The sequence below is a fragment of the Glycine soja genome, chromosome 2 (genome assembly GCF_004193775.1).
Source record: "Glycine soja cultivar W05 chromosome 2, ASM419377v2, whole genome shotgun sequence".
NCBI lineage: Eukaryota > Viridiplantae > Streptophyta > Magnoliopsida > Fabales > Fabaceae > Glycine > Glycine soja.
This window is the reverse complement of record NC_041003.1, coordinates 10,084,840-10,111,688: the sequence shown is the minus strand read 5'-3', so window position 1 is coordinate 10,111,688 and position 26,849 is coordinate 10,084,840. Positions and strand designations below refer to the sequence as shown.

Sequence of the window (26,849 nt, the reverse complement as noted above, 5' to 3'; positions counted from 1 at the left end):
TTAATCTCTATAATTGCAGGTTCGATAATTTCTATTAATAAAACTCATATTCTAATAACTAATATTTATTGATAAAAAAAAACACATGAACATAAAAGTTGATAAAAAAACACATGAACATAAAAGCTGGCCGTGTACTTTTTTTTTTATATATAGGCAAACAAAGCTGGCTGTGTATTTAACCCATGGTAGCTAGTGGGAAATTGATTTGGTTGTCATGCATAACTAGAAGGAACGTAAAATTATTAAATTAAGTGGTTTATCTTGAAAAATGAAAACAATATTGTATTAAAGAAGCATCCTTAGTAGCTTTGCTTTATGCAGGGCCATTCCCTTGAGGAAAAAATTTCAAGGTTAGTATATTAATATTAATATGGTAAGTCACAGGTGCGATCCAACGAAAGATTGTTGATTTTTGCTCTTATTCTACCATAAAAGTGTATTGCACTATATTGACTATTGTCCTCTTTCTGGGCATGGTTATGTGTTATACAACTTTAATAAATTCTAGATTAATTGCATCACTTTGATTTCACCAACTAATCTGAATGGGTGGAATTGCAAAATTCCAAAATACTCCACTCTCTACTCTTCCAAAGACTATAATTCCTTCACTGGTATGACCTTTATTCAACACAGGCACCAACAGGCCCAAGACCAATATCTAACTAAAATAGTTTAATAAGCCCAAAACACAATGGGTAGCCCAAGATTACACGACCTTGATTTGTCTTTTTTGGGCTACCAAATATTGCATTATGGCTTTTAAGGATCATGTGTCATGAATTTTAGCAGCCTATTTTTTTAATATATTTTTTGTTATTGCAGTAAAAGTATTTTTTATGATTAACTAAAATATATTTTAATTCATGAAATTAAGAGGGAGGTTCGTAAATAATGACGTGTATATTATTTTTTGAGTCCTAATAATTTCCGCCCTTCTCTAAAAGAAAAACTTTTTTTTCTCTTTCTAATCGAACTATATAGAAAATTTATCTTTTTTTCTCTTCACAACTTTCATCTTCTATCTTCCTAACCAAACAATGCCTACATGTAATCTTCAAATGTTAATAAGATGTGTCTTTTACTACTATCATAAATTAAATTTTTTAATTTAAAAGAGAAAAAAAAAATTATACAATGATGGTGTAATAAGTTTTTTGCTGTCATCTCTAATCACAATCCACCATCTTTGATAAAATCATTAAATTTTATAGTAATTATCATATCAATGATAATATAAAATTATTTTGCACCGTCAATACATAATCATTAAACTCTTTAAAATAACCGGATCAATTTCTTAGATATAAAAATTATCACTTAATATTCATATTATATATATATTACTAATATTTACTAAAAATTTATCTAATTAATAAAAAATAAATTCACTCATATCTCAGAAGAATATAAATATCTTTATAAACGTTTTTTAAATTTTAAGCTTTATTCTCATCCTGATAAGCTCCTGTTATTTACCTTACCCAGAGTTTTCTATATATATAAAATTAGCATTTCGTAAAATCATTGTAGAACTGTTATCCATATCATAAATCTCGTAATCCGTATGTGGGGCGTAATTCAAGGGAAGTTTATTGACAGCAGCTGCCAGTCATAACCCTCTCCATAACATAAGGTGCCTCTGCTGTCGTGCTAAATACATTTTAATTTTCTAGTAAAATCTTTTCTTTTTTTCACAGAAATTATATTTATATTTTTTTATAAAATTTCCCAATAAAAAAGATGGAAGAAAGAAAGAAAGTGTGTAACAAAATATGAGTTTAATTGATAAAAATTTGGTATCTTGAACAACCAATCATTAACCTGTGTTTGATCAGAATAAAACTGGACTTGGATTTTTTAGATAATTTCTCATGTTTAAATAAAAAGAAAAAAAAATATGATTGATAAAAGTATCATAATCAATACGACTTTCCAATAAAATCAATTATTAAATATTTTTCAGTAAAAAATAACACAATCAATCAAAAATCATCACTAACACAATTTTCAAAATAAACTTAAATCGAATTATAATATAAAATTATTTATAAAAATGTTGTTATTACATATATTATTTATTTCTCTTCCAAAAAATCATATATTATTATTTATTCATAAAATAATATAAGCTTTTTGTTTAGGACTCCTTTTTTTAACATACTTTCATTGTCTTTGTTACTTTCTAGTTTGTAGTGTCCCACTTTTGAAGCCTCTCTCTGTTTTCTCTTTAATAACCCTCTTTTTTCTGAGTTCCACTTCAGAAAAAAGGAGAAGAAAACAGAACAGCATTGCAACACATGGGTGCTTCTGGCAACAATTTTCTCCAAGTGGTCGCCAAGAACTTCGATGTTCTTGCTCTGTATGCTTCTTTTCTGTTATATCTCTTTAAGTTTGAATACCATTATATGAAGTAGATTCAGATTTTTATTTTTTGTTAACTTTTTGTGTATGTTACATTACATTGAATCATTATGATCTGAGTTGTGTTTCTACTTTTTATTCAGGCCTTTGGTCACCCTTGTTTACCCTTTGTAAGTATTGCCTTTAGTTTTTTGAATGTAAAATGTTTACTACTTTTGTGCTAAAAAGTGTAGCAATGTGTATCTGAGGTTTTGGTATGTGAGTGACAGATATGCTTCAATCAAGGCCATAGAGACTAGGTCTAGGACTGATGATCAGCAATGGCTCACTTATTGGGTTCTCTACTCTTTGATCACACTCTTTGAGCTCACATTTGCCAAAGTTCTTGAAGTGTAAGTTAACAAGTTTTGTTTTTTTGGTAAAGAAGTGTTAAGTTAACAAGTGAATATGGACATTTTTGGATGCTATATATTGGTGGTCAAGTAATGTTATATATTGGTGGTCAAGTAATGCTAGTTATATACAAGGCTTTATTTAGTATGCAATTTCTTTTTGGTACATTGTTTGTTTGAATGCTAATAAGAGTATGAAAGGGTAGAGTAAAATCAAACATCTAAGATTAAGGGTATGTTTTATTTGTATTTTCTGTTTTTACTTTTTAGTTGCTCAAATAACTGATAGAGAGTAGAGTGTGAAACTAAGGGAGAGGTTAAACAAGATGACAATAAACGAAAAACATGAGAAAACATGCATCTTTCAATTGTTTCTCTTTTTTTAGCTTTTAAAATACTTGTTATAGAAACAATTTTCAATTTTTCATAACTTGATAGATTTTTTGAATGAGAAATTGATTGCCGATAGTGCGAAATTATTTCAAAAATAACTTTTTTAAAAATGAAAAAGGAATCAAATATGCCCTTAAATTTTAATTTTGGAATCTGAGAAAAATAAACGTTAAGTTTTAATGTTGAGTTTGTTGTAGAAGTCTTTTTTGTTAGCTTGTAACCTATTATAATTATTTATAAATTTATAAATCTTTGAGTATGACCAAAATTAGGGTATTTGGTGAACATGTTAACCTCACTATTTTATTAATGGAAAATGTTATAGATACCCAATGTGTTATCTAGCAACTAGAGAGAGTAAAAAAGAAAAAAAAATGTAAATATGATAGGATTTATGATGTGATAAAAAGAGAGATAGAGAGAAATGAGAGATATTGATAAAATATTTAAAATAAAAGTGATTTATATATCATTACTTTTTATTAATAAAACCAACTTAAAATTTTTTAAGGAAGATTGAAAGGCCTTTTAATTAAATATGCAACTCTTAATCATTATAGTTAACTAAATTGTAGACATAAGATAATTATAAATAAACTTACAAGTATATGTATAAATAAAATTATCTTTTTTAGTAATGCAAATATGCATAAACAATTAACAACAAACTTAAATTTGACTCATTTAAATAATCAAAGTTAATTAGCCGAATTCAAATAACTTGCAAATAGTGAAGGTCATTCAGACTTTTATTTACCATATTGGAGAAACTTTCATTTTTAACCACTATTTTTAATGTGTTTGGTTTCACATTTAGGATGAAATTTTTCATGTTTCGGATTTGATTTTTAGAAACTAATAGTTATAACTTCCACGTCACAAATGTGATTCCTTCATATACAATGAGTTTTCAAACATGCACAATTGATCTGCTTTTGTCCTTCAAAAAGTTCTCACAACTTCTCTTCTTGACAATAAAATTTTTAATAAGTTTCTAGTTCCACTGCAACTTTCCAATGTAATTTGTGTCACTAATTTCAGGCTTGCCATATGGCCCTATGCCAAGTTGATACTAAGTTGCTGGCTGGTTCTTCCAAACTTTAATGGGGCAGCACATGTTTATAGGCATTATGTTAGACCATTCTACATGAATCCACAAATGCCTCAAATGCCTCAAATCCCAAGAGCTTCTCAAATGTGGTATGTTCCAAGAAAGAACATATTTAGTAAGCAGGATGATGTCCTAACTGCTGCTGAAAGATACATGGAAGAGCATGGAACAGAAGTATTTGAAAGACTCATAACCAAGGTACACATTTTCCAAATTTTCTGGTGGCAATGTAGATATAGTTTCATGCTTAATCTCACTGAATTTGACTTTTCCATAACCTTGGATGATTTAAAATACATTTAATTATGAATTAGAGATAGTACTAAGCTTATTGGCATATTATAGTTCCTAAGAGGAAGACCGTAGACATGATTGATATCACTGTTCTGAGCCTTATATTATGGAAAATTGGGGGATTTATCTCACTATTCCTTTTTTCTTATTTTAACTCGCAGAAGTGCCCGAATTTGAAAACTACTCTAAAATGCCATTTATAACTAATTTGGTTGTGAATTGCTTGAGAGAAAACTCAGTCCAATCCATTTATATACATGAAATACAAAACCAAGAATTTCATTGAAGAATTTATAGGAAGTAACCCTTTTTTAATGCAATTTAAACATGAAAATATAGGCTACTGTGCTTATTTTAATCATGAAAAGTACTTATAGATTTATTATATGCAGGCTGACAGAGAAGCTAGAGCAAGGAGGAATGGAAATTACATGATCTTTGATGATGATTATATAGATTAACTGAGTTAACCCTTAAACTTTTCTCTGTAGTATACTAGCTACTATCACTATGACAATTCCTTAAATAGTTATTTAAGTGTATGACTTATGAACTTGGTGACTTTAGATAAGTTTAGTTCAGGTTCAGACATTTCATCCAGTTAGCCCAACTATAAAGACATAAGCAGGAAAGATAAAAGAGGGAGAAAGTGATGGGGAATGAGAGAAATCATGCCAATTTTAGCTTGTTTTCATCTTAGTGACGACCAAAGTCAGAAGCAATCACTATCTTCTAGCCAAAGAAAATCTGAATTTTTCATTCCTACTTCAAGTAAATAGATATAGCCACATTGATTTTTTTTTCACTGAGCTTACAACAACAACAAAGCATTATATTATATATATCTTACTAGGTGAGGTAGGCTATATGGATCAATTTACAAAAGTTGTGCAATGTCACATCGCATGAATGCAAGGTCTTGATTCTCATACACGCACACAAGATAAATAAAAAATGCTAAACTCATACATAGGAGATCGTAGCTGAATTAGATGAAGTGTGGCGACATTGGAATTGGTGATTGGAATTAGTGTTATAGTTATCCAACTCAACTCTAAAATCAATTAAACAAAATGTTATTTTACTGTCTAGAGTGTGATGCTCCTGCTACATTCAGTAAAGCAACTATATTATACAGGTTCAATGATCTGGTTCTATTTCTAGCTAGCACTTATCAGCTTTTTCATTTGTGGAATTTCTACAAGAGTATAAACAAATTTTGTGTTTAGTTTATATATAGGTTAACCAATCAATCACCAGCTCAACAGAAAACATGGTATGCATCCAACATTTTTCTTCAAAATGAACACGAATTTTTCATAGTCCAAGGAATGAAGACAACATTTCATTCCAATAAACATATAATCTAAGATTACGTTGTTTTCTTGCTATTAGGGCTAGCTGGTATAAAGGAGTAAATCTTGCCACATGCAAAGATGTAATTTCATAGGGATTTACAAGAAAGGTTTTGCTCGAAGATACAAAGTTGAATCAGATATTTCATTCACCAGGCTTACCATATGAGTGTACTGAATTAAGCCTACGTTTTGATTGATGAAAAGAGGTAGAATAAACTAATTATTTATTCTAAAATTTAGTTGAAGTTTACAGCTGTGTATAAGTGGAAGTAACATAATTTCTGTTAAAATCTGACAGGATAAACTAACTCGAAATGGCTCATGTAAATTGTCTTGAGTTATCTAGCAACCCAGAGGATAAAGAAGAATTTGACTTAACGATGGCTTCGTCCTTTTATTGCCAAGACTATCATAAAATTTTACTTAATAATAAAAATTAAAAGTAGCAAAGCATACCATGGGCATTTCTTTTAAAATTTGTCTAAAAATTTGCCACTAAAATTGAACTACTTGTGAGAAATTCAGATAAATTAACATGAAATTATATGTTCAAACGGCCATTATGCTTAAAAATATTGTCAAACATTGCGTATTGTCTTTTCAAATTTTCAATTGAAATATCATATAGCCTGCAATCTTCTGTGTCAAAAAAGGAAGCTTAGCTCATGGATAGATTGCCAAAGCATGATGACATAAACAAGCTTTTTTTCTTTGACAGAAAAGTAGAAGTAGGGCACACGTTAACACATGAAGATAAAACCACGCAATAAAATAAGCTTTGGTCTGAACCACAACGATAAATATTGTTTCCAATTTCGATTCTCAGTCAGAAGCTTTCTGTTAAAATGCAGGTTTCTACTCATCTATTTCCCCTCTCATTGAAATGCACTCAGAGTCATGCACACAAAAAGCAAGCTATCGCATGGCACTAAGTATATGATACTATGTGTAGACAGATCAGTCCGATGGGATTAACTGTTTACAATGTTTTAGCATGCAGAGGGCGTCAATTATTATCTAGTTCTACAAGTTCAATGAAATATAATATAGCCATCAGCCATTTTCATATTTTGATATCCTTGATGAAACCTCTCTTGCATCCTTCATGTGATTAGGACAAGTAAACAAAAATATAGCTACAGACATTAAACACCTGTTAAAATTTGGGATCCCCTGTTTAATATCTTCGTTCAATTACTCCAGATTTAGGAGTAACTCTTAATATCGCAAATAAGAAAATTCCTTTTGCTTTTAGACCAATAATTAGTATCACATTCATCCTGGGTCACATTGTCACTTGCTTTTATCCTTCATGCAGGGTTTTGAACCTTAACCGAGATTCCATGGAGAGCATCTGTTGTCAGTAAAGGCTAAGTAGCAGCAACTCAGCACAATTAAAGTGATTACACAACACCACATGACCAAGCTACCTTCTCTCACGGGGAACATATGTCTTATCAACTGAATTTTTCTCCTCCTTGAATGGTTGGGTAGAGGGATCAGATAGACTTGGTACTCTAGAAACACTACCCTTCCCTCTCTTAGCATTTGGTCCCACCAACTCAATCATATATTTCCACCCATCAATTGGCCTCCTCCGGCTAAATATATGAGTCTTGATAAAACTAGCAATCTGCATACAAGTTTTAGAAAGTTATGAATGATAAAAGAAACAAAATTTAGGAAGAAACACCAAGATATCTGATGACAACATACCATGATTCCAAAAAAACAACAGCATTGCTTTAATATTGGGATTAGAAAAGCAACATGTCAAACTATTATTTTATACACACCTGAAATTTGCTATAGGCAATACGTCGTTCAAATTCCTGGAGAAGTATATCTTCTTCTCTCTGTGACATCTCCCACACATTTCCTTCTTGATTTTTTGATATTGTTTCCCATCCATCAGGCATGTTTTTGAACTCAGAAGTTTGAACTTGCACATTGTTGAGATCATTATTGCCAGGGTCAAAAATGCTGCAGTCGTTAGGGGATTTAAGTACAAAATTCATAAATTGATCCAATGTGTGAAATTTGATAAAAATAAAGATGAATGTGTGCTACAACTATGATGCTGTGAGACATTAATGAGCACATATAACACAAATAAGAGACCTGAAAAATCCATAGTGTATACAACAAAGCATGGCCCTACATCTTGTGTGTGTAAAATAAAATAAGAGCATATCATCAAAATTTGTAAAGAAAAATAAAATAAATAGTCACCAACTAATACCTAGACCTATCTACATAAGAGAATTCGGAAGAGAAAGAAAACATATCTATTATTCCCCCCAAATAAACAACAGTACTTTCTTAGTTTCTTCATAGATTATCTTTCGCTGCCTTTTTTCCTCATCTCTCAAAAGCAATGCAATATTGTTGGTGAAAAAAAAAAGGAACATATTAGAGGTATAAAACCAATCCTGATCTTTCACCAAGAAGCTTAAGCTACAAAGAGAGTTGGTAATTGAGTCATTGACATGGCATATGTTAGATATTTCTACAACCAACTGGTCAGAAGTTCAATCCCCGCTACTCCATTTCTTATAAGTTGAATTTCAACACAGGGGAGCTTGACTGTGTCTATGCATTGCCCAAGACCACAACTAGCAAAACATTCTCTACCACACTTTACTACTGGCTGAAATTTGTTGGAAATCACAAAATTGTGTAGATCTCACTATTTAACGAACCCTACTTATAATAATTTTGTAATATTTTAAAATAAATTTTAACCAATGTTAGTGTTTTTTAGGGTATGCAGTTAACACTCTTCATTAATGATTAATCAAATCACAAATTCACCAGTCTTCACCTAAAGAACAAACACAACACCGGACCTATCCGGTTCTTCGCACATCACACAAGAAATTTCATTTCAAGGTCTAAAAATAGTCTCAAATTGTACACTCAACACGAGAAACTCTGGTTTTAAATTATAAAAGAAAAACATGTTTAAGGTTTATGAGTTATGTTTTAGGGTTTTAGATTATAAAAGGTGCCTTAAAAGTTACTAGCATAATCTCAATGCATCATGATATATGGAACTTAAATCAGTAATTATAAATTAATAATCAAAAACTCAAAGTCCAATTTAAGAAAGAGAATTATACTCGGAGCAACTATCAAGCAATCTCTGAATGTCATCATCACCAGCAACATCAGAATCGCCCAATTTCGCTTCCTCAAGCTTCTCAATCTCCTTCATCCACAAGCCAGCGTGCATTCTCTGCTTCTTCAACCGATAATCCTTCTTCATATTCTCCACGCTGTAAAGCGCGCCGTTCTCTTCCTTCTTCTCCTTCTCCTTCGATCCTTTCCGCCGCTCGTTCCAATTCTCGTTCATCTCCGCCACGAACGCCTTCGTCTCCTCGTCGCCGTCTCCGTCATTGGCGGCGGCGGCGGAGGAGGAGGAGGAGGAGGAAGGGAAGTTGACGTCGCTCTCCCACGGCGCTTGCGTCTTCGGCGTCAGGTCATCCGGAAGCCACGCCGTCTCCCACGCCTCGTTCCACTCGTCCTCGCCGCTCCGGGACTTGCGGCTCGACCACCGCCGTCTCGTTGCCGGAAATTCACCGGCAATAATGGATGGAAGAGCGTTGAATTGCTTCGCCGTGGAGATTGTCGCTGTTGAGATTCTTCGTCGAAACGCTTGCATTTTCGATGAGCTACCGAGAAGAAATTGAAATGCAGGGTGGTTTCTCATTCTCTCTCTCTCTCTCAGCGAAAACAGAGTAGATTTCGGGCCTTGGGCTTTGACTTTATTTCACCAATGAGGCTCTTACTTCCTGCCCCTCATTTTTTGCTTCCTGCATCCCCTAAAAGATATAAACGGACATAAATACCCCTACATCTCCAAAGCAAGCCCCACCTCCACCCAATATCACCGTCGACTCAAACACGGCCACTTTAACCCGGATAACTGAAAGAAGAAGAAAAAAAGTCATTATTTGCACCACCATTTTTTTCTTATACGGTTAGACATCAGCTTTTTAATTTTTTTCCCCTAAATTATTCTCGTCTCTTTCTACTCTTTATCCCTTCTTCCCAAAAAAGAATAAAAGCACCCCATTCTCTCAATTTCGTTCTGGCATGGATGTGTGTGTTAAATACAATTCATGATTTAGAAACCTTTGTCACATAAATCCACTTTTTAATGGGGGCGTAAAATCCAACTCAACTTGGTTCATTGCATGCATGTCTAACTACTCGCATAGGTAATTCCCAACTTACAACTTAGTGATAGTGAAATTCAAATCACAAAAATAAAATCTATGCCTAAAATTCTAGAATTTCATTAAGAAATGACCTTCAAGTTTGCCTTCTATTATTACTTTATTCGTTGCCCCTTTCTTTTCATGGTCCTCTTCACCACATTAGCATTTTTCTTCCTATGAGTGTTAACAACACACTCTCTAACACATTTTTACTAACACACTCCTTCCTATTAGTTAAAATTCATTAAAAACTACAAAATTATGAGAAAGAGTCATTAAATAAAATTCGAAATCCATAAAATTTTATTATTTTCAATAGATTTCAGTTAATAAGAATGAATATGTTCCTAGCATTATCTCTTTCTCTTCCTCCACATACCCATCACCTCAAGTCCATTCAAAGTTGGAGGGCATGTGCGACTGTGAGGCGGAAAGAGAAGCTGGTATAGAGGTATATGGGAGGGGGGGGGGGGGAATGAGGGAGAATGTTGTTACAAGGGTAATTTGAAAAAAGAAAAGGACTCTATTAAGTTAAAAGGGACTTGCAAATAGCAATTTCTGAAAAAAATTGAGATTTATTTCACAACTTATCAACCGGACAAATATGGGCCATTACTGCTTATATGTGACCCATGTTTTTCGCACCCTTTAAATTACTTCTTTTCACAGTACAATAAATCATCCTACTTTTTTCTCATACCGTATTAACATGATTTGAAGTTAGGCTATATATTATCTATAGTTAAGGTGAAAGTAAAGGAAGTAAAAGAAGAAGAGAGCTGTTTTCTTTTTTGAAAAAAAAAAATCTTCTTTAATTAAAAAATTTTGGAGGAAAGGAGAGGAAAATAAGGAATTAAATTATTTTTTTTGGTATAGAGGAATTAAAATCTATGCCCTCCTATTTTTTTTTATACGTAATGCTCTCCTATTTTTGTTTCCCTTCTAATATTTAGCAGATTTGGAGAATAGAAAAAGTAATTTATGATTTTTTAACTAAATTGACTAAATTTCTCTAAACTATCATTCTAATTATGATTCTCAGTGATGATTACATAGACAAAATAATACCTTATGTATGTTTCCTTCATTGACCTTGCAAACCAAATAAAGGAATCCCCCTTGGCCCCTTCCTTTCCATACCCCTCTTTTCCTTTCTCTTGAGGCAAAATAATACCTTCTTTTTTTTTAGTTATTTTTAGTCTTGTGTTTATTTTTATTGTTCAAAACTAATCATTATTTTAATAATTTTTAGTCTCTTATTTATTTTATATTTAAGACTAATTTTATTGTAATAAAAATGAATGAGGAACTAAAAAGGAAAAAAAAGTTTAACGGAACTGAAAATGCTAATAAAAAATTAATAAAAGACTAAAAGTTAAAAAAAAAGATCAAATATTATAATATAAAAAAGTTAAGAAACTAAAAACTTAATTAGCGGTAAATAAAATTATACACAATGTCTTATGGGTGCCTTTAATAAAATTAATCAATAAGTTAGTTTAAAGTTGCTGATCTTTTGGCAGTGTGGGCATCCCATCCCTAATTCAGTCATTGCTTGTTTAGGCAATGATTTAATGTTTGCCCGTTAGTTCTTTTTCTTGTCTTTTTCATTTTTCCGATGTACAAAAAAAAAATGATTTCTAGATAATCTATTTTATTTGAATTGCTTAAAAGAATTGGTTCTCTTGTAGTAAAATTAAAAAAAAAAGTTATGAAATTAGTTGTAATAACTAGTTTTGTATTTAAAATAATAATATATTGGGAATAAAAAGAGAAAATAATATGTTTGCTTTAATCGTTATCTCTAAAAAAAAAATCAGTGATAAAAAGAATCGAAAACTGTAATTTAATTTGCAGCAATATTATCAAATGTGAGAGAGCATGGTTATAAAAAAAATTACATGGAAACTTAGTATAGTCTCTACAAATATTCCAATCCAAATGCACACTTGATGGGAAAGAGAAATTATATTTGTTTTTAATTTTTATTGAACAATTTTTACACACTAGAAAGATATAAGAAAACAATATATGAGAAGATAAGTGATGTAATTGAAAAAAAAAAAGCAATAGAGTTTGTAGAAATATTAAGTAATTTAACTAAATATTAGAAGGCTTAATGGAGTTGTGCCCCCCTCAATCTTAAAAATATTTGAAAACACTTTATTTATAATACATTATGAATTTCAGTACAGGCTTTTGAATTGAATTCCAACTGCAAATAATTTATTTTTGTGGAACTTAAAACTGGTTTAAAAATAAATGTTTAGACTAAGAAAATATATTTATTTAAAATTCAATATATGGTTTTATAGTTTTTAAGTTAAATTTTGAAAGTGGTATATTTTCAAATTTAGAAATTTGAAATAAATAGAGAAATAAATAAAGAAATAGGAGTTAAAAGTTTGTAAAACCAACTTTTTCAAAAAAAAAATTAAAAATATAGTTGGTTCACCTTCTTCTTTATGCAGCAACAGCAACTCAAAGCAAATTGGATCAAATATTACCTTAACTAACCAACCACTAGTTGTTCTTAATTGCGTCTAAGTTTTTATTTGGAATTGGTATTAGCTTTTCTCATAGTGACATTTAGGTTAATGTCATTCATGGATGGATTGCGTTAGATTATTAACATGTTTTCTTTTCTCTCAAAAAAGTTAGCATGTTATACTTTACCTTGCTATTTCATATATATTGCATTTCCTAGTTTTAACTCATAATTAGACTTTCGCCAAAAATAAAACACATAATTAAAGTATGAAATACATCAATCAACAATTGCTAGTTGACATTAATATAAAAGTTTCAATCAGCATCTGAAAGAGATAACGAAGAAAAAGTAAAAGAAGAGGCAAGCATGATTTGAACTTGATAAAAGTTTCAATTCAAACAAAGATGAAATTAATGGATGAAGGATTAATAAAAAGGAACGAATAAACAACTACATGGCGGGCACGGCACGGGCCTTTTATTTTCAAGGGTCGTGTCACTATGTTTCTTGACTTTCATTTTTATGGACTTTTTGTTTGTCGTCAATTTTCAGTCGCCACATGCCTCAATGGGTTGGCCAAAAAATTAAGCAACTAATCTAAATGTTTATGGAATTGGACCTAGGATGCATTTTAGTGAATTAAGTATTTCTTTAATGGTTTGAAACAATTGGTTTGAGATTTGGGTAATCAAGGTCTGGGTTTAATTTTTGGTTTAGACATCAAGTCGTATTACTTTTTCTCAAAATTGATTGATTTGGCAGGAGATTAATTAGTTGAGTGTTACATAAGAAGATTTAAATACCTTTAGTTAGATATAGAAAAAAAATTCTTTAAAAAATGTTATTGTATGAGAGTTTATTTTTATAAATTTAACTTTAAAATTTATTAGAATAAACTAAAATTTATATGAAGACCGTTTATGATAATGTTTGTCAAGATATTTTAATTAGTTTTTAATTTTTTTACTAGTTAAAAAATTTATTTGTTTTTTCAATAAATAAATTTTTTTAGTAATTTCTCAATAATTTTTTGAAAAGTTATTTAAAGTTAACATTTTTTAAAAATGTTAACTTATAATTTATAATTTTTTATATTTTATTCACTTTTTATCGTAGATATATTTATCAAATTTCATGTTTATCATTTTTAAATAAATCATGATTTATTATTTTTTAGTCATATTTTTTTTAGTTACTTCAGCCATTAGTTTTATCTAGTACTCATAATTTAATAAACTAGTTTTTCAGTTTCTAGTTATCAGCTTCCAACTTTTTTTTTCAACTAATTTTGTTAAACATAACCTTAATAAGAAATTTCAAACATGCAATCATACTATAGACTCAAATAATATTCTTTACATATCTAAAGCTTCAGTCTTATAAGATGACTCAATGATTGGTGTACCCATAATGATTGATGTGTGCAGAATTAAGAAAAATGATATTTGTGTGTTGTATGAGGTGATTGGACAATTGCATTTGCATTGACTTATAAATTAGATATTAATTTTAGTTCGAGTCTTAAATATGTAATTATATAAGATTATTCTAAAGATAAAATAACTAAAGTTTTAGTTTTAAGTTTATCAGCAAAAAATATTTGCTATTTATTTTTAGTTTTTATAATGAAAAAAAGGTAATATATATTGACAAAAAAGTCTAACATATAACTCTCTCATTTAAAGTAAAAAATTTTATCTTAAAACTTGCTTTAGATTGCACTCATCATTTAGTTGACCATGCAACAATGTTTATTTTTTACCGTATAAATTGAATATGGCATCAGAAATTTATACCATTCACACACCCTTAACAATGTTAAATACTCTGAAAAGATTTTTACTTGAATTTTCTCCATCGAAAATCTTTACATAAAAAATTACTTGCCCTTTCATTTTATTATTTAAGTTTCTCACTCTTATTTTGAATTGAGGGATAAGATTATACTGAAAAATTATAAAATGAAGAGATCCAAACCCTAAATAAAATGAACTCTGGTGATAACAACAAAGTTTAAATTTTAAATATTGTGTGAATTATACCCTACTATTATACTGACCCTAGTAAATTTTACTTACGAATATCTACAAAAAAACTAAAAAAAAATTATCCCTTACACTATGTGGTTTACAAAGTAGAAGTAAAGAAGGTGAAAATAAAGAAAGATAAATGTAGGGAATTCTTCTTCGCCTTATTTTCAAAGCTATAGGAAGAAAGGAAAAATCAAAAACTTATCTTGCTATGGAGCATATGGAGGAGGAGGAATGATAAGGTTGGAAAAATAATGATGTCCCAAGAGAGTTTGTGGTTAGAAGAAGGGAGAAGTTTCACTAAAGTTGGAAGTGTGCAAAGATAAAATATCGGTTGGTAGAATTGACACTCAAAACCACTTCAATGAATGTTGATGAAAACTAGAACATGGATGACTCAAATGCAACATGAATTCTACTTTTCATATGATTCATAATACCATTAGAACTGGTTTATGTGTTCGTAACGACCAACGGAGATTGGTTTCGACAATGACATTGTGGAGATAACCATGCATGAATGTTTAAGAAGGTGGAACATAGGTCTATTAATAGCTCTTCGTTTTGTAACGGTAATGAATTTTAATCAAGTAATGTTTGAATTAAGTTGTAAAATGGTAATTGACAAAATAAATATTGCATGTGAAGACTTGATAGAACTGAGAAATATTGTTGTTGAGTGTAGAAAGATTTTAATTTCGCATCCATCATATGTATTATGATTTGTTAAGAGGCAAGTTAATGGAGTTGCTCATGAGTTAGCAAGGGTGACTCCATTGTTCCCTAAGCTCTACTCTATTAATCATGTGGTTTCTTATGTTAAACATTTAATTCATAATGAAATGAGAACAATATTATTCAGTCAAAAAAAGAAAAGATAGGAAAAAGAGATAATTTTTTAGTTGTTAGGTAGGAGCAAAGGTATAAGGAAAGAAAAATATAAGTCTTATATTCTCCCGTTTTATTGAGTTAAAAATGAAAGAGAGAAAAAATATTAAAAAATGACATTAACATCCTTACACCATATTAAATATAATAAAAAAATAAAACATAAAATATAATCTCAATAATAATAAAAAATAAGTCAAAATATTAAAAAAATTAAAAAATTATCACTTAAAATAAAAAAAGCTAAATTAACAATATTTTATAATTCAAGGGTAAGTTTATCTTTTTTACTTCAATTCACCTATTTTCTCTCCTTTGACATGCATCTCACCAATTTTTTATTTGCTTCCTTATTCATGTGTTAAAAGCATATTTTCTTAATTTTTTTTCTATTCTTATATATTCATCTATAAAGATAATTATCTATAAATATAATTATAAGATTGACACAATGAAATAAAATTGTGATACGTTTATATGTATGAAATTATCTATTCAATAAAAAATCTATATTTAATTCTTTCATTGTTGTAAAATTCTCTCAAACAAAAAAAAAAATTAAACATCACTAGTAATATTAGTTTTTGACTTAAGTTAAAAAACACTTATAATATTTGATCCATAAAAAATAAACATATCATAAATTTTCTTTTATGAGAATGACACATGAGAATTGTTAAAGTGATGTCACGTGGGTATAAAATAAGTGTTAGCATTTATAAATAAAAAAATAAAATAAACAAAGTGTGATGATTAATATATTAGGGATATTAATAAGATGCATGTTGGGAGGTGAGAGCATTCACCATACTGAGCATAGCATAAAGCCATAAACATGGCAGACAAAGGCAAGGCAAAGCTTAGTCGCCAGGTCAATGTCACCTCATTCTGCGGATCCAAACGTTTCTATCACTTTGGCATTTAGGCCTATACTATTTTCCAACCAAACAAAAGATGTTTTATAGAAAAGATTTAGATGAAATTATTTATATTCTTAAACCAAGTTATTTATTAATCTCTAATTAAATACTAATAATGACTAAGTATTTATTTTGAAATTCTATAATAAATGTTTAACAAAAAATATGTGTCATCAATCATCATTTAATTTATTCAGATCTTTAATAATAATAAAAATAAGAAACTTAATCTAAAACTTATCAATTTTTTGTTTGGAATTTTAAAAGATTCATATCAGTCTTAAAAAGTTAACGGGCTCGATGCTGTTTTAATATTTTTATATGCACCATTTGCTTTTATTTTATTTCTTAAAGTTATGCTTGTTTAACTTTCTGTTTGGTTTTAGAAAGTAATAAAAGGGAAGAAAGAAGATGAAAATAAAAAAAAAAACGAATTTATGGTTATTCAATCAAGTGTAAAATTTATTTTTATTCTTTATACTTTTAATAAAAAAATTGTATTTTCATACTTTAACTTTAATCAATTTGATTTTTTAATTTTTAAAAATAATAATTTTTTTCTTTTATCACAAACGATTTTCATTGTAAGAGAAAACAAAAATCACTGTTTTTTATAGAGTTAAAATAAAAGTATCAGAGCTAAAACCAAATTTATATACAGATAACATATTTTTTCCTTAAATAAATATTGAATTTTTAACATTGAATTAAATTTTTATGTTGAAAATAATAAATAATATATAAAAATGGCTTTTGGTAAACATAATTTTCTTAATTCAAAATAAAAAATTCTTAAAATTGATATTTTTAATAATAAAATTTCTCTATCTATATATAATGTATTTATTATTTATTTTCCTAAGAATACTTTTTCTCTTCTTCTAAAAATTCTGTGTTTACACTCAATTAACATAAAATAGTTTAGTGACTTAATTATTATAGAAAATTTTGTCACTATTTATGAAAATTATAAAATTTTATTTTGATGTATATTCATAAATTTACATTTCAACATCCTTTTGTTTTAAAAAATTGTATTTTTTGTTGTTGTTTTAGATCATAGTAGATAAAATGTGGTAATAACTAATGAGTTTATTGAATATCTTGGTTAACTATATTAACTAACGTATTTTTATTCAATCATTTTTTTTCATTCACAAGATTCAAAAGTTAAGTCTTGCTTAAGAAATCTTAATCCAATTTTACTTAGATCAGCACAATATTTATAATAAGAACTGATTTTAAATCCTATTATTGATTTTAATATTTTATAAGGTGAAATCAAGCTTTAAATACTTCCCTTGTATCAACACATAATGTGACATGGTTAATAAATAATATTGTTCTTGAAAGTATTTGTTGAAAATATTTGTTGAAAAATATTTGTTGACCCTTGTATGAAAATATTTGTTGAAAATCTATTTTATAATATTGGTAAAAAAAAACTATTATAATCATGCTTTTTTTTAAAAATCCTATTCTTGACCCTTGTATGAAAATATTTGTTGAAAAATATCATTCTTTTAAATGAATCTCATATTACTTTAAGAATTAGTTTTTGACTTTCTAATACCTAAAGAAAAAACAAAAAAAAAAAACCCATGTTGTCAAAATTAAATTTTTATCTATTTATTAATTAATTGCTTTTTATATTTTTTCTCTTCACATCCCTCTTCTCTTTCTATATATATATATATATATGTAAAGTTGTATGTTTTCATTTTAATTGGACTTTCACTCTCTTTACTCTTTTTCACATTGACTTTCATTAGAATATTTTTCTCCCATCAATTGATAGATTTTATTCTCCTAACATCATATGGTATACACTCTCCTATTTTTAATATCAGCTGAATTGTTTAACAAACTTTAATTAAATATTAAAAACTAATTTTAAACATGTAGTATTTTATCTTCAAAATTCAAGTATACTCCTGATAAGCATATGATATATTTTCTTTTGCTTTTAATATAAACCGAACAATTTAATAAGCTGCAACCAAACATCAAAAACCAATTTTGGATATATATGTTTTACCTTCCAAATTTAACTACACTCCTAACATGAATATGATACTTATGTTGAACGATATTGTTTTTAGCTAACATTAATTCTTCAACGATAGTGTTTTAGCAAAAAAAAAATTCAATGAGAGAATTTCATTTATAATTTAATATTTGATAATATTTATTAATTATAAATTTTAATTATATAAAATAAATATTTGTTCTATTAAATACACTTGCTAAAATATCAGTTACACAATAATCCTTATACCAACTTGTTGGAGTAAAATTTGTTTCTTAAGTATTTACAATTTGTACATATTTAAATTATTTTTATTATGAGTATTATTATTTTTAATTCAAATTTAAATAAAATCATATATTTATTATTATTTGCAAATTCGAACAGGGTTGCTGGTCTTTAAAAAAAACAAATATAATATATATATCTATCTTTCAAGAAAATGAAGTGGACATATTTTAAAATACGAGTAGGCCGGTGAAATTACTTATATAGTTGACTTATAGAGGGCAATTAGACTAAAGTAAATTGTCTTTATGACATACGATCTCATACTCTACGTTGCAGCAACTAAAAATCTCCTCTATTATAATAGTTTTTTTTTACCAATATTATAAAATAGATTATGATTTGAAAGAGTTAACGTCTTTTTTATTGGTTGAAAATTTTATTTGATTGTTTAAATAATTTTTTAAAATATTTTTTGAAACACTATTTAAGGTAATATTTTTTAAAATGTTAGTTTTTAATTTTTTATATTTTTCTTCATTTTTATCCTATATATTTATTTATTTTTCTTGTTACTTTTTTCAATAAATCATGTTTTTTATTTCATTTTATACTTTTTAATTACTTCAAAAGCTAATTTTATTAAATATTTATAATTTAATAAATTAATTTTTTAACTTTTAACTATCAGCTTTTAATTTTCAATTATTAGCTAACTTTCCAATTTTTAATTACTTTTACTTAATTTTATCAAACATACTTTATCACTGTTTTTATATCGTTTTTACATCTTTAACAAATTCTCACAACATGATATCCTTTCCCATTAAATTGTTTTTTTGAAGGCAGAATTTTAAAACCGTCTAGACTAGACTAATACAAAGTAATTTCGGAACAAACAACCCTATAAACCCTCCTAACATGTACAAAGTAATTTTTATACAAAAATAAAAGCAAAAAACATGTTCAGACAGAGAGTAGCTTCTTATAAGAAATACCTGCCATCTAAGATTTAGAAAGGAAAAAAAAAATACAAAATTTACATAGTTACATCCTAAAAAGAATGGCAATTCTTTTCATAACTAAATTTGAGATAATTTTTCCTTGACAATTCTTGCGCAAACTGGGCTTAAAACTCTTCTCGAACCACTCAATAGGTTAGGCAGATTCTTGGGAATGGGAGAAGGGAGGAATTAATCATGACCTAAAACATCATCTTTTGAGCATGCATATCAAAGTTTGACAAAATTGAGATGAAAGTTAGAACTATATGTTTAGCAAAGATTACAATTTCTGAGAAATAATGATTAGTTTTTTTTTTTCTTCAAAAAATTAACAAAATAAATAATTATTTTTATAATGAATGAAATCAAAGATAAACTTAATTATATAAAGAACATCTTCTCAGCATGTATATTTTATTTTGGCGATATAAGAAGAGTTATAAAATTGACTTATAATGAAGAGAGAAGAAAATAGAGATAAATGGTGAGTTTGAATTTCTTCACTACAAAAAATTAACCACTAATAAATTAATATTGGTCTATAAAAAAAACTGTGATGATACAAGATTTGGGTCACATATATGTATATAGAAATATTATAGATTAATACTTATTAAGAAGTTATATTAATTTTTATGAGCTTGATTTCTTATTTAATGAGATTTACTTATAATTTTATAATATATGATAAATTTTAACTAATAACAAAATGCGTAAGAAAGTGTACTATTATCTCTTCTTAGGTAACAAAATTCATGTGTCTAGATTAGCCAAGGCTGTGTTCTCGAATGTGCAAAAAGAAATAAAAGACCCAAGATGAAAATGAAGCCCGCGGTGGAGTTTGGTATTAGAGAGTAAAGTTAAAAGTGGTGGTTAAAATTTCTCTCTTTCCGTTTGCAGGTAAGACAAAAAATTGATTTTCTAGACTAAAAATCAATTTTTTTTAACACAAAAATATCATTTCTCACCTATTTCTTTTAAATCAAACAACCTAACATATCATTTTATTTTTATTTTTATTTTCAAATTATCTTTCTTATATTTTTCTCTACTTTATTTTTCTCCTTTGAATCAAACACGTCCTTAACTAAACATTGACAGGAAATTGAGTACTTTCCCCACTCTTCATTACCTCATCAATGCGATGCACTCCTAATTTGGTGAAGCACTTCACCATACTTAAAACACCCACCAACAAAAGCAAGTGCAACTACCACAACAATTGTTAATGACACTCTCAATGTTTTTAAGGAAAGTCACATTACAAGACTTTGGTGTTTTGTTAATTTTTCTATTTTGAATTGAAATTTTACCGAAGACTTATCTCCACGTCGTTGGGCAAGTTTTTAATTTTAAACAAGGACCACCAATCCATAATTTATCCGTTATCCATCAACTTCTCTCTTTTTAATCTAAGAACATTGGTATTTGAATTTCATATTTCATACTTTTTGTATGTGAAATAAAGAATTCGGGAGTTGTTTTCTTCTTCTTCCTATTTTGGTATTAATATAATTTTTCTCCTACCTTTTTTAAAAATATTATTTTGTTCCAAAAATGTTCAAAAAGTATTTATATTATATTTTCATTAAAATTGCCTCCAATTCATCTTTATATAAATTCATTTAGTCCACACAGTCATAAAAATAAACTTCATTCAGTGAAAGAAGTAGATCAACAATAATTATTAAGTCATTTTTTAAACAGCCAACTATTCAGTCGTTGTAAAACCATCCTTTATTTTTTTATGGGCCCATCCTTTATTTTGTAAAATCAATTGTTTAAGATATTGAATAATAATAGTCATAAGAGAAGGAGTTCATTATAGCTGAGATGTGTCACATGACTTTCTTTGCGTCCTACCCAACAAAAGGACAATCAAGAAGAAGAATAGATGCATAAATAAAAAGGAAAAGAACACAAAAACTAGTACCAAAGAGAAACAATTCGCTATCAAAATAAAATTACAGAATAATATTTGTCGGTCATTTTAATTTCCTTTATATCACAACTACTTTATAACCGTCCTTGCTTTTCCAACAAACTCTTATAATATCTTTTGTAAAAAAACAAAAAAAAAAACTCTTATATATAATATCTAGTCAAATTCTTAAATATTTGAGTCAATCTCAAACGGAGGAATGTACAATCTTATTGACATTATCTACTTCTTCCCATATCTACCCACAAAACTCCTTATTTTATAGGTAAATATTTTACAAAAAAAAACGTTGTTAATTTAATTTTGACAACCTTACATGTACTATATTATTTTATTACAGTTGACAATTTAATTAGATTAAATATCAAAATATAAACAAATAAATTTTGTGAAATGTGTGATCCAAGTGGTAGTGCTCCACCATGAAACTACATGAGAAATACGCATGTCTGAAATTGTTTTCCTCAAAGCAAAAAAGTAGGTAAGATAAAAATATAACGATGTATTTGTTCTTGACTTAAAATATACTAAATTTATATAATATAGCTCCAAATAAAATAAATGTATTTTTCTGTTTTTTTACTTTCCATCTCACTTCATTGGAGAAAAAATGGTTATTCAACCGAACTTGTAAAATATATTGTTTTTCGCATTTCTTAGGATGTACATTGCGTATTGCTTAAAATGATAGGAAGGAAATAAATGAAACAATAATAGAGGTAATGAAAGATATCAGAAGTTTAAACGAATTAGATGAAGTTAACCTAAACCCAACTTACTCTCTAATAGTTGAATATTTTGATATTATATATTTACATAAATTAATTATGAATTTAATGTCTATATATTAATATTAATAGTATAAAATTGTTCTATACTATCATTTTATCATAAATTATTGTTTGAATTATTTTTAGATAATTATTTTAAAAGTTAACAAACTTATTATATACAATTATTATGAATAGATAACTATACATTTTTTACGATATCAATGCATAAACTTTTTTCACTAGAAATATTAAGTGTGTAAATACATAAAATTTAGAAGTATTAATTTGTTCCTTGTCTAGGCTTTTTTTTAGAGTAAATTATACTCACATTTCTTGTATTTTTTTCTAAATTGCATCTGACACCCCTCATTTTTTACACCTTACAATTTTTTTTAATTGTTTAGTTCACATTACATTAAGATACTTTTCCTCCTAAAAATCATTTAATAATTTAACAAAAAGTAGACACATGCCGATTATATGACTTTTAATGAAAAATTATGTTTAAAATACCTCCATCTTCTTCCTCACACTCGCACCCCCTGTATTTTTTCTAAATTGCACTTAACACCTCCTCTTTTTTTGCACCCTATAAAAAATTCCTTAATTTTTTAGCTCACATTACACCTAAACCTCCTCCCTCCTAAACATTGTTTAATAATTTTTTAAAAAAATAGGCGCATGTTGATTACATGACTTTTAATGAAAATTTATGTCTAAAATGTCTTTATCTTTTTCCTCTTAACTATATAAAAGATATGGCGTTATTTTCAATATGAGAATATTTTAACATTTTTCCTTTTTTTATTTTTTCTCTAATTAGACGGAACTCAGCTTTTTGTTAACATTATTTCTTCTTCTTTATTTCAGTTCAACTTTTTTGGTGCGTGTTGAATGGTTTGATTGCTGCATTTTTATTAGACATATTTCCAGCTTTTTGTTAACTCATTTCTTTGAAATATTTATTTTTGATAAATATGTGTTTGATATAATGTATCAATCAAAAGGTGCATTTTATTCAAGTGTTAACAATAATAAAATAAAGTTAAATATTAAAGAAAAAATTGTTATTATCTTAAAAAATATTCATTTACAAGATTAGTTGTTAATTTGTTATTAAATTATGTTCACATATTTCAATTTACGTTAATCAATAACATTAAAAAAAGATAAAAATAATATAAAAAAGGATAAATATCAGATGTAATTTAATAAAAATAAAAAAATATGAATATAATTTACTCTTTTTTTATTTTATTCTTGGTCAAGGTAAAGTATTTCTCCGTTGAGATTTAAAGACTAAACTTTTGAGGAATAAAGTAGCTATTTAAAGAATTACTTTTTTTTTCAATAGATACTCTCTAACAAGTTAGAGAAAAAGAGTCACCACAGATCTATTTGTTTTTTAAATAGAAATTAAATCATTCAATTTTCATATGTTTAAGATTTAAATATATTTGTATTCTTAAAATTTAACATAAATTTATTTTTTATCTTCAAATTTAAAATTGGTTTTTTTAAGTTCTATAATTAAAAAAAAACTATTTTAATCTCTTTGTCCAAATATTGTTAAAAATTTCATTTACGTAACTAACAAATTACATGTTAATAATTGATCATAGTATAAAATTTAATTTATTAATAAATAATTACTAAAAAATTTAATTATATATTATTTTTAGATTTACTTATTTATTTATCCTTTATTTGTGGTCGAACCCTTTCAAGTTTCAAATGTAATAGATTGGGTAAAAAAAAAAACTGTAGAGTCCGTTTCGGTCACGGAGCAAACAATCCAACCTGGATTCCAAACTCCATCGAATCTTGGTAAAAAAGAGATGATAAGAAATTAAAAATTAGAAAGGAAAAAAAATAGTCTAATATTCCCTTTTTTTTAATGTGAGTATCTAATTAATTTTTCCAGTGCGGAAGTACAGATTGACCTGCAAAAGTGGCACTGCCTAACTGTAGATAATAAGCAATGACAACATAGACTTCCCGTGATCTTTACAAAAGAGGCCTTAAAAAATCAAACTAAATAAAATTTTAAAAAATATTCCTCCATCTTTGAGCCTACATACTATGTTATCACCTTTCTTTTTTTTTTTCTCATCCAGAATTTCACCCAGGTAATAATAATTTCCACTATCCTAATACCCCCCTAGGAAGAGTTCAGATTGCAAGAAAGCATAGTAGTTAGCTCTTTCATCTTCAAGCTCCCACAACTTGTCACACAAAGAAGAAAATCCATCCCCACTAGTAAATTCATTATCTTCAAAACCCCATAACCCATCCCCACTATTTGGAATCCCAAGTTCATCATCAGAGGCTTGAAGGAGATGTTTCATGACCCTCTCCTTGTCACTCTCTTCATCTTCCTTCAAAACTTGTGAGGTTGTTGCATTATTGTCCTCTAAACTAGTGATTGTGAGGGTGTTTTGGTCATTTTCTTGAGTTGGGCACACCAAAAGGGCATCTAGGGTATTTTTGGAGGCACAAGTGATTTCTTGTTGGAGGGTTGTCATGAGAGGGGAGAGGTCTTGTGTTGAGTCCTCTTCCTCTGAATCAAGAAGTGAGAGGATGTGGTTGTATGGCTTGTGCCTCTTTGAGGATGAGGAATAATCTTCTTCAAAGTTCAAGCCTTTTTCTTCTTCCACTTGGGCTTCTTCTCTAGGCCTCTTTGGCACCAAACTTTCCTCCATTTAATTGAAAAGAAGAAGGGAAAAATAAGTAAAGAAGAAGATGAAATGAAATATGAAACTAGATTGGTATTGGTATGATAAAGTGATTGCAAGTGGGAATGGTTAAGGATGAGGAGAGAGATGTGGGGGGTGGAAACATTTATATAGGGGAAGGGAAAAGAGAGAGTGATGGTCAAAATATGGGAAAAGTAGAAAGAAGGGGGGATTCAAGGAATATTTTAATTTGGGGAACATTGTAAAGGCAGTTTGTTATTGTTGGACTAGAGTAGGAGAAAGAAAGATGCCTAGAAGATTTGAAAATTAATTAATTTAAAGAAAGGAAGAGAGAGAGAGAGAGAGAAATAAATAATAAAGGCTATTCTTGGACATGGATTTGGAGTGTCGTGTAGCCTCTTTTATGGGTTAGTGTTGCCTTTGGGTTGTGGCCGTTGGATTGGATGAGGATAGGGATTCGTGCGAGCTCGGGCACCGACGGTGATGAATGAATGGCAAATGGGGAAAGCGTGGCCTTGAGAGATGGAAGGTATCAAAAGGCCCAAAGATAGTGACAACTTGTATTGGGAACAAAATAAATTACAAGCTACAAGTATTATAATATTCTTTTGATATTAAGTGTGTGGTTAATATATTTCTTCGAGGTGATTTAACTTTTAAATTAATTTTGTTCTTAGACTAGTGACTACAATTTTCTTTCATCCACCAAATCAAAGATTGGTATCCTTCACGATACATGATTATTTTACACGAGAAAAAAAATTAAACGCAAATTTTATTTTTATTTAGATTGTTCTCTCACCTCATCAATACAACAAAGTCTTACACTAAGTTAATCATATGACTTATTTTTTAAAATTAATTTAATTATTTATATTTATTTTTTAAAATTAAGAAAAAATTCCTTTAATAAAATGAATCACTTATGTTATGTGGAGAAAAAATAAAGAAATAAAATATCAGAAAATCAAGTTAAGAGAAAATAATATATATATATATGTTGGTCTTTTATCATTTAAATGAATAAAAGTAAGAGAAAATGAGTTTCTTTTCGTTTCTTTAATTTAAAACAATAGGAAAAAAGTATGAGTATATTAAATGAGTTTTATGATTTTTTAAATAAAACTACAGATAGTAGATGGATGAATATCCTTTTTAATTCAATAAAAGACTTCTTTTTAATTCTTATTTTCTTTCCATTACGTTTCAAATTTTGATTGAATAGTAAAAGGAATAAATAGAGAGGAAAAATTATTTTTCTGAAAAGGAATAGGGAGGAAAAAAAGCAAACTAAGAAATATCTTTCTGATTTATTTGGGTGAATAAAGAATAAGTAGAAATAAATAAATAAAAATGATGAATGTAAAATTATTTTTACCACAATGTAAAAAAAAAAAAAGAACGATGAGAAAATAGAAATTACAAAATAATAAGAGATCCGAGTCTCACAAAAATATCTCATTATTCTTATGTTGTATGAAAAAGGAGTAAAATAAAAGTTTAGTCTGTTTTATGTTTTTTAATATTTTTCATTCCATTTCTGTCAAAACAAATATAATTTCAAGGAGAGAACACTTTTGTTGTAAATTTCATAGTTTGTTTTTTTCTCCTGAACTACAAAATATATTTTTCTTTCTAGTTTATTACCTATTTATTTTACCCATTCTTCCTCAATCAAATAAAGGGTAACCTAGTTTTAAAATCTAATCA

At 28.1% G+C, this 26,849-nt stretch overlaps 3 protein-coding genes across 4 annotated transcripts; 1 reads left to right on the top strand and 2 right to left on the bottom strand.

Annotated features, from left to right (window-relative positions):
* Positions 1-2,212: 2,212 nt before the first annotated feature.
* On the top strand, positions 2,213-5,333 carry LOC114370831 (HVA22-like protein c). Its single transcript, XM_028328225.1, has 5 exons — positions 2,213-2,365; positions 2,511-2,537; positions 2,637-2,759; positions 4,194-4,461; positions 4,950-5,333. The coding sequence occupies exons 1-5, from the start codon at positions 2,304-2,306 to the stop codon at positions 5,016-5,018; spliced, it is 549 nt and encodes a 182-aa protein (XP_028184026.1). The 5' UTR covers positions 2,213-2,303; the 3' UTR covers positions 5,019-5,333.
* A 1,505-nt stretch (positions 5,334-6,838) lies between these two features.
* LOC114386346 lies at positions 6,839-9,639 on the bottom strand. Of its 2 annotated transcripts, none has more exons than XM_028346341.1 (3): positions 9,038-9,635; positions 7,712-7,898; positions 6,839-7,548 (listed from the first exon to the last, which is right to left on the bottom strand). In XM_028346341.1, the coding sequence occupies exons 1-3, from the start codon at positions 9,625-9,627 to the stop codon at positions 7,342-7,344; spliced, it is 984 nt and encodes a 327-aa protein (XP_028202142.1). In that variant the 5' UTR covers positions 9,628-9,635; the 3' UTR covers positions 6,839-7,341. The 2 variants fall into 2 exon arrangements, with proteins under 2 accessions (XP_028202142.1, XP_028202150.1); XM_028346349.1 differs by having other exon boundaries at positions 7,335-7,559; positions 9,038-9,639.
* A 14,660-nt stretch (positions 9,640-24,299) lies between these two features.
* LOC114386337 lies at positions 24,300-25,279 on the bottom strand. Its single transcript, XM_028346329.1, has one exon. The coding sequence runs from the start codon at positions 25,143-25,145 to the stop codon at positions 24,594-24,596; it is 552 nt and encodes a 183-aa protein (XP_028202130.1). The 5' UTR covers positions 25,146-25,279; the 3' UTR covers positions 24,300-24,593.
* Positions 25,280-26,849: the final 1,570 nt, after the last annotated feature.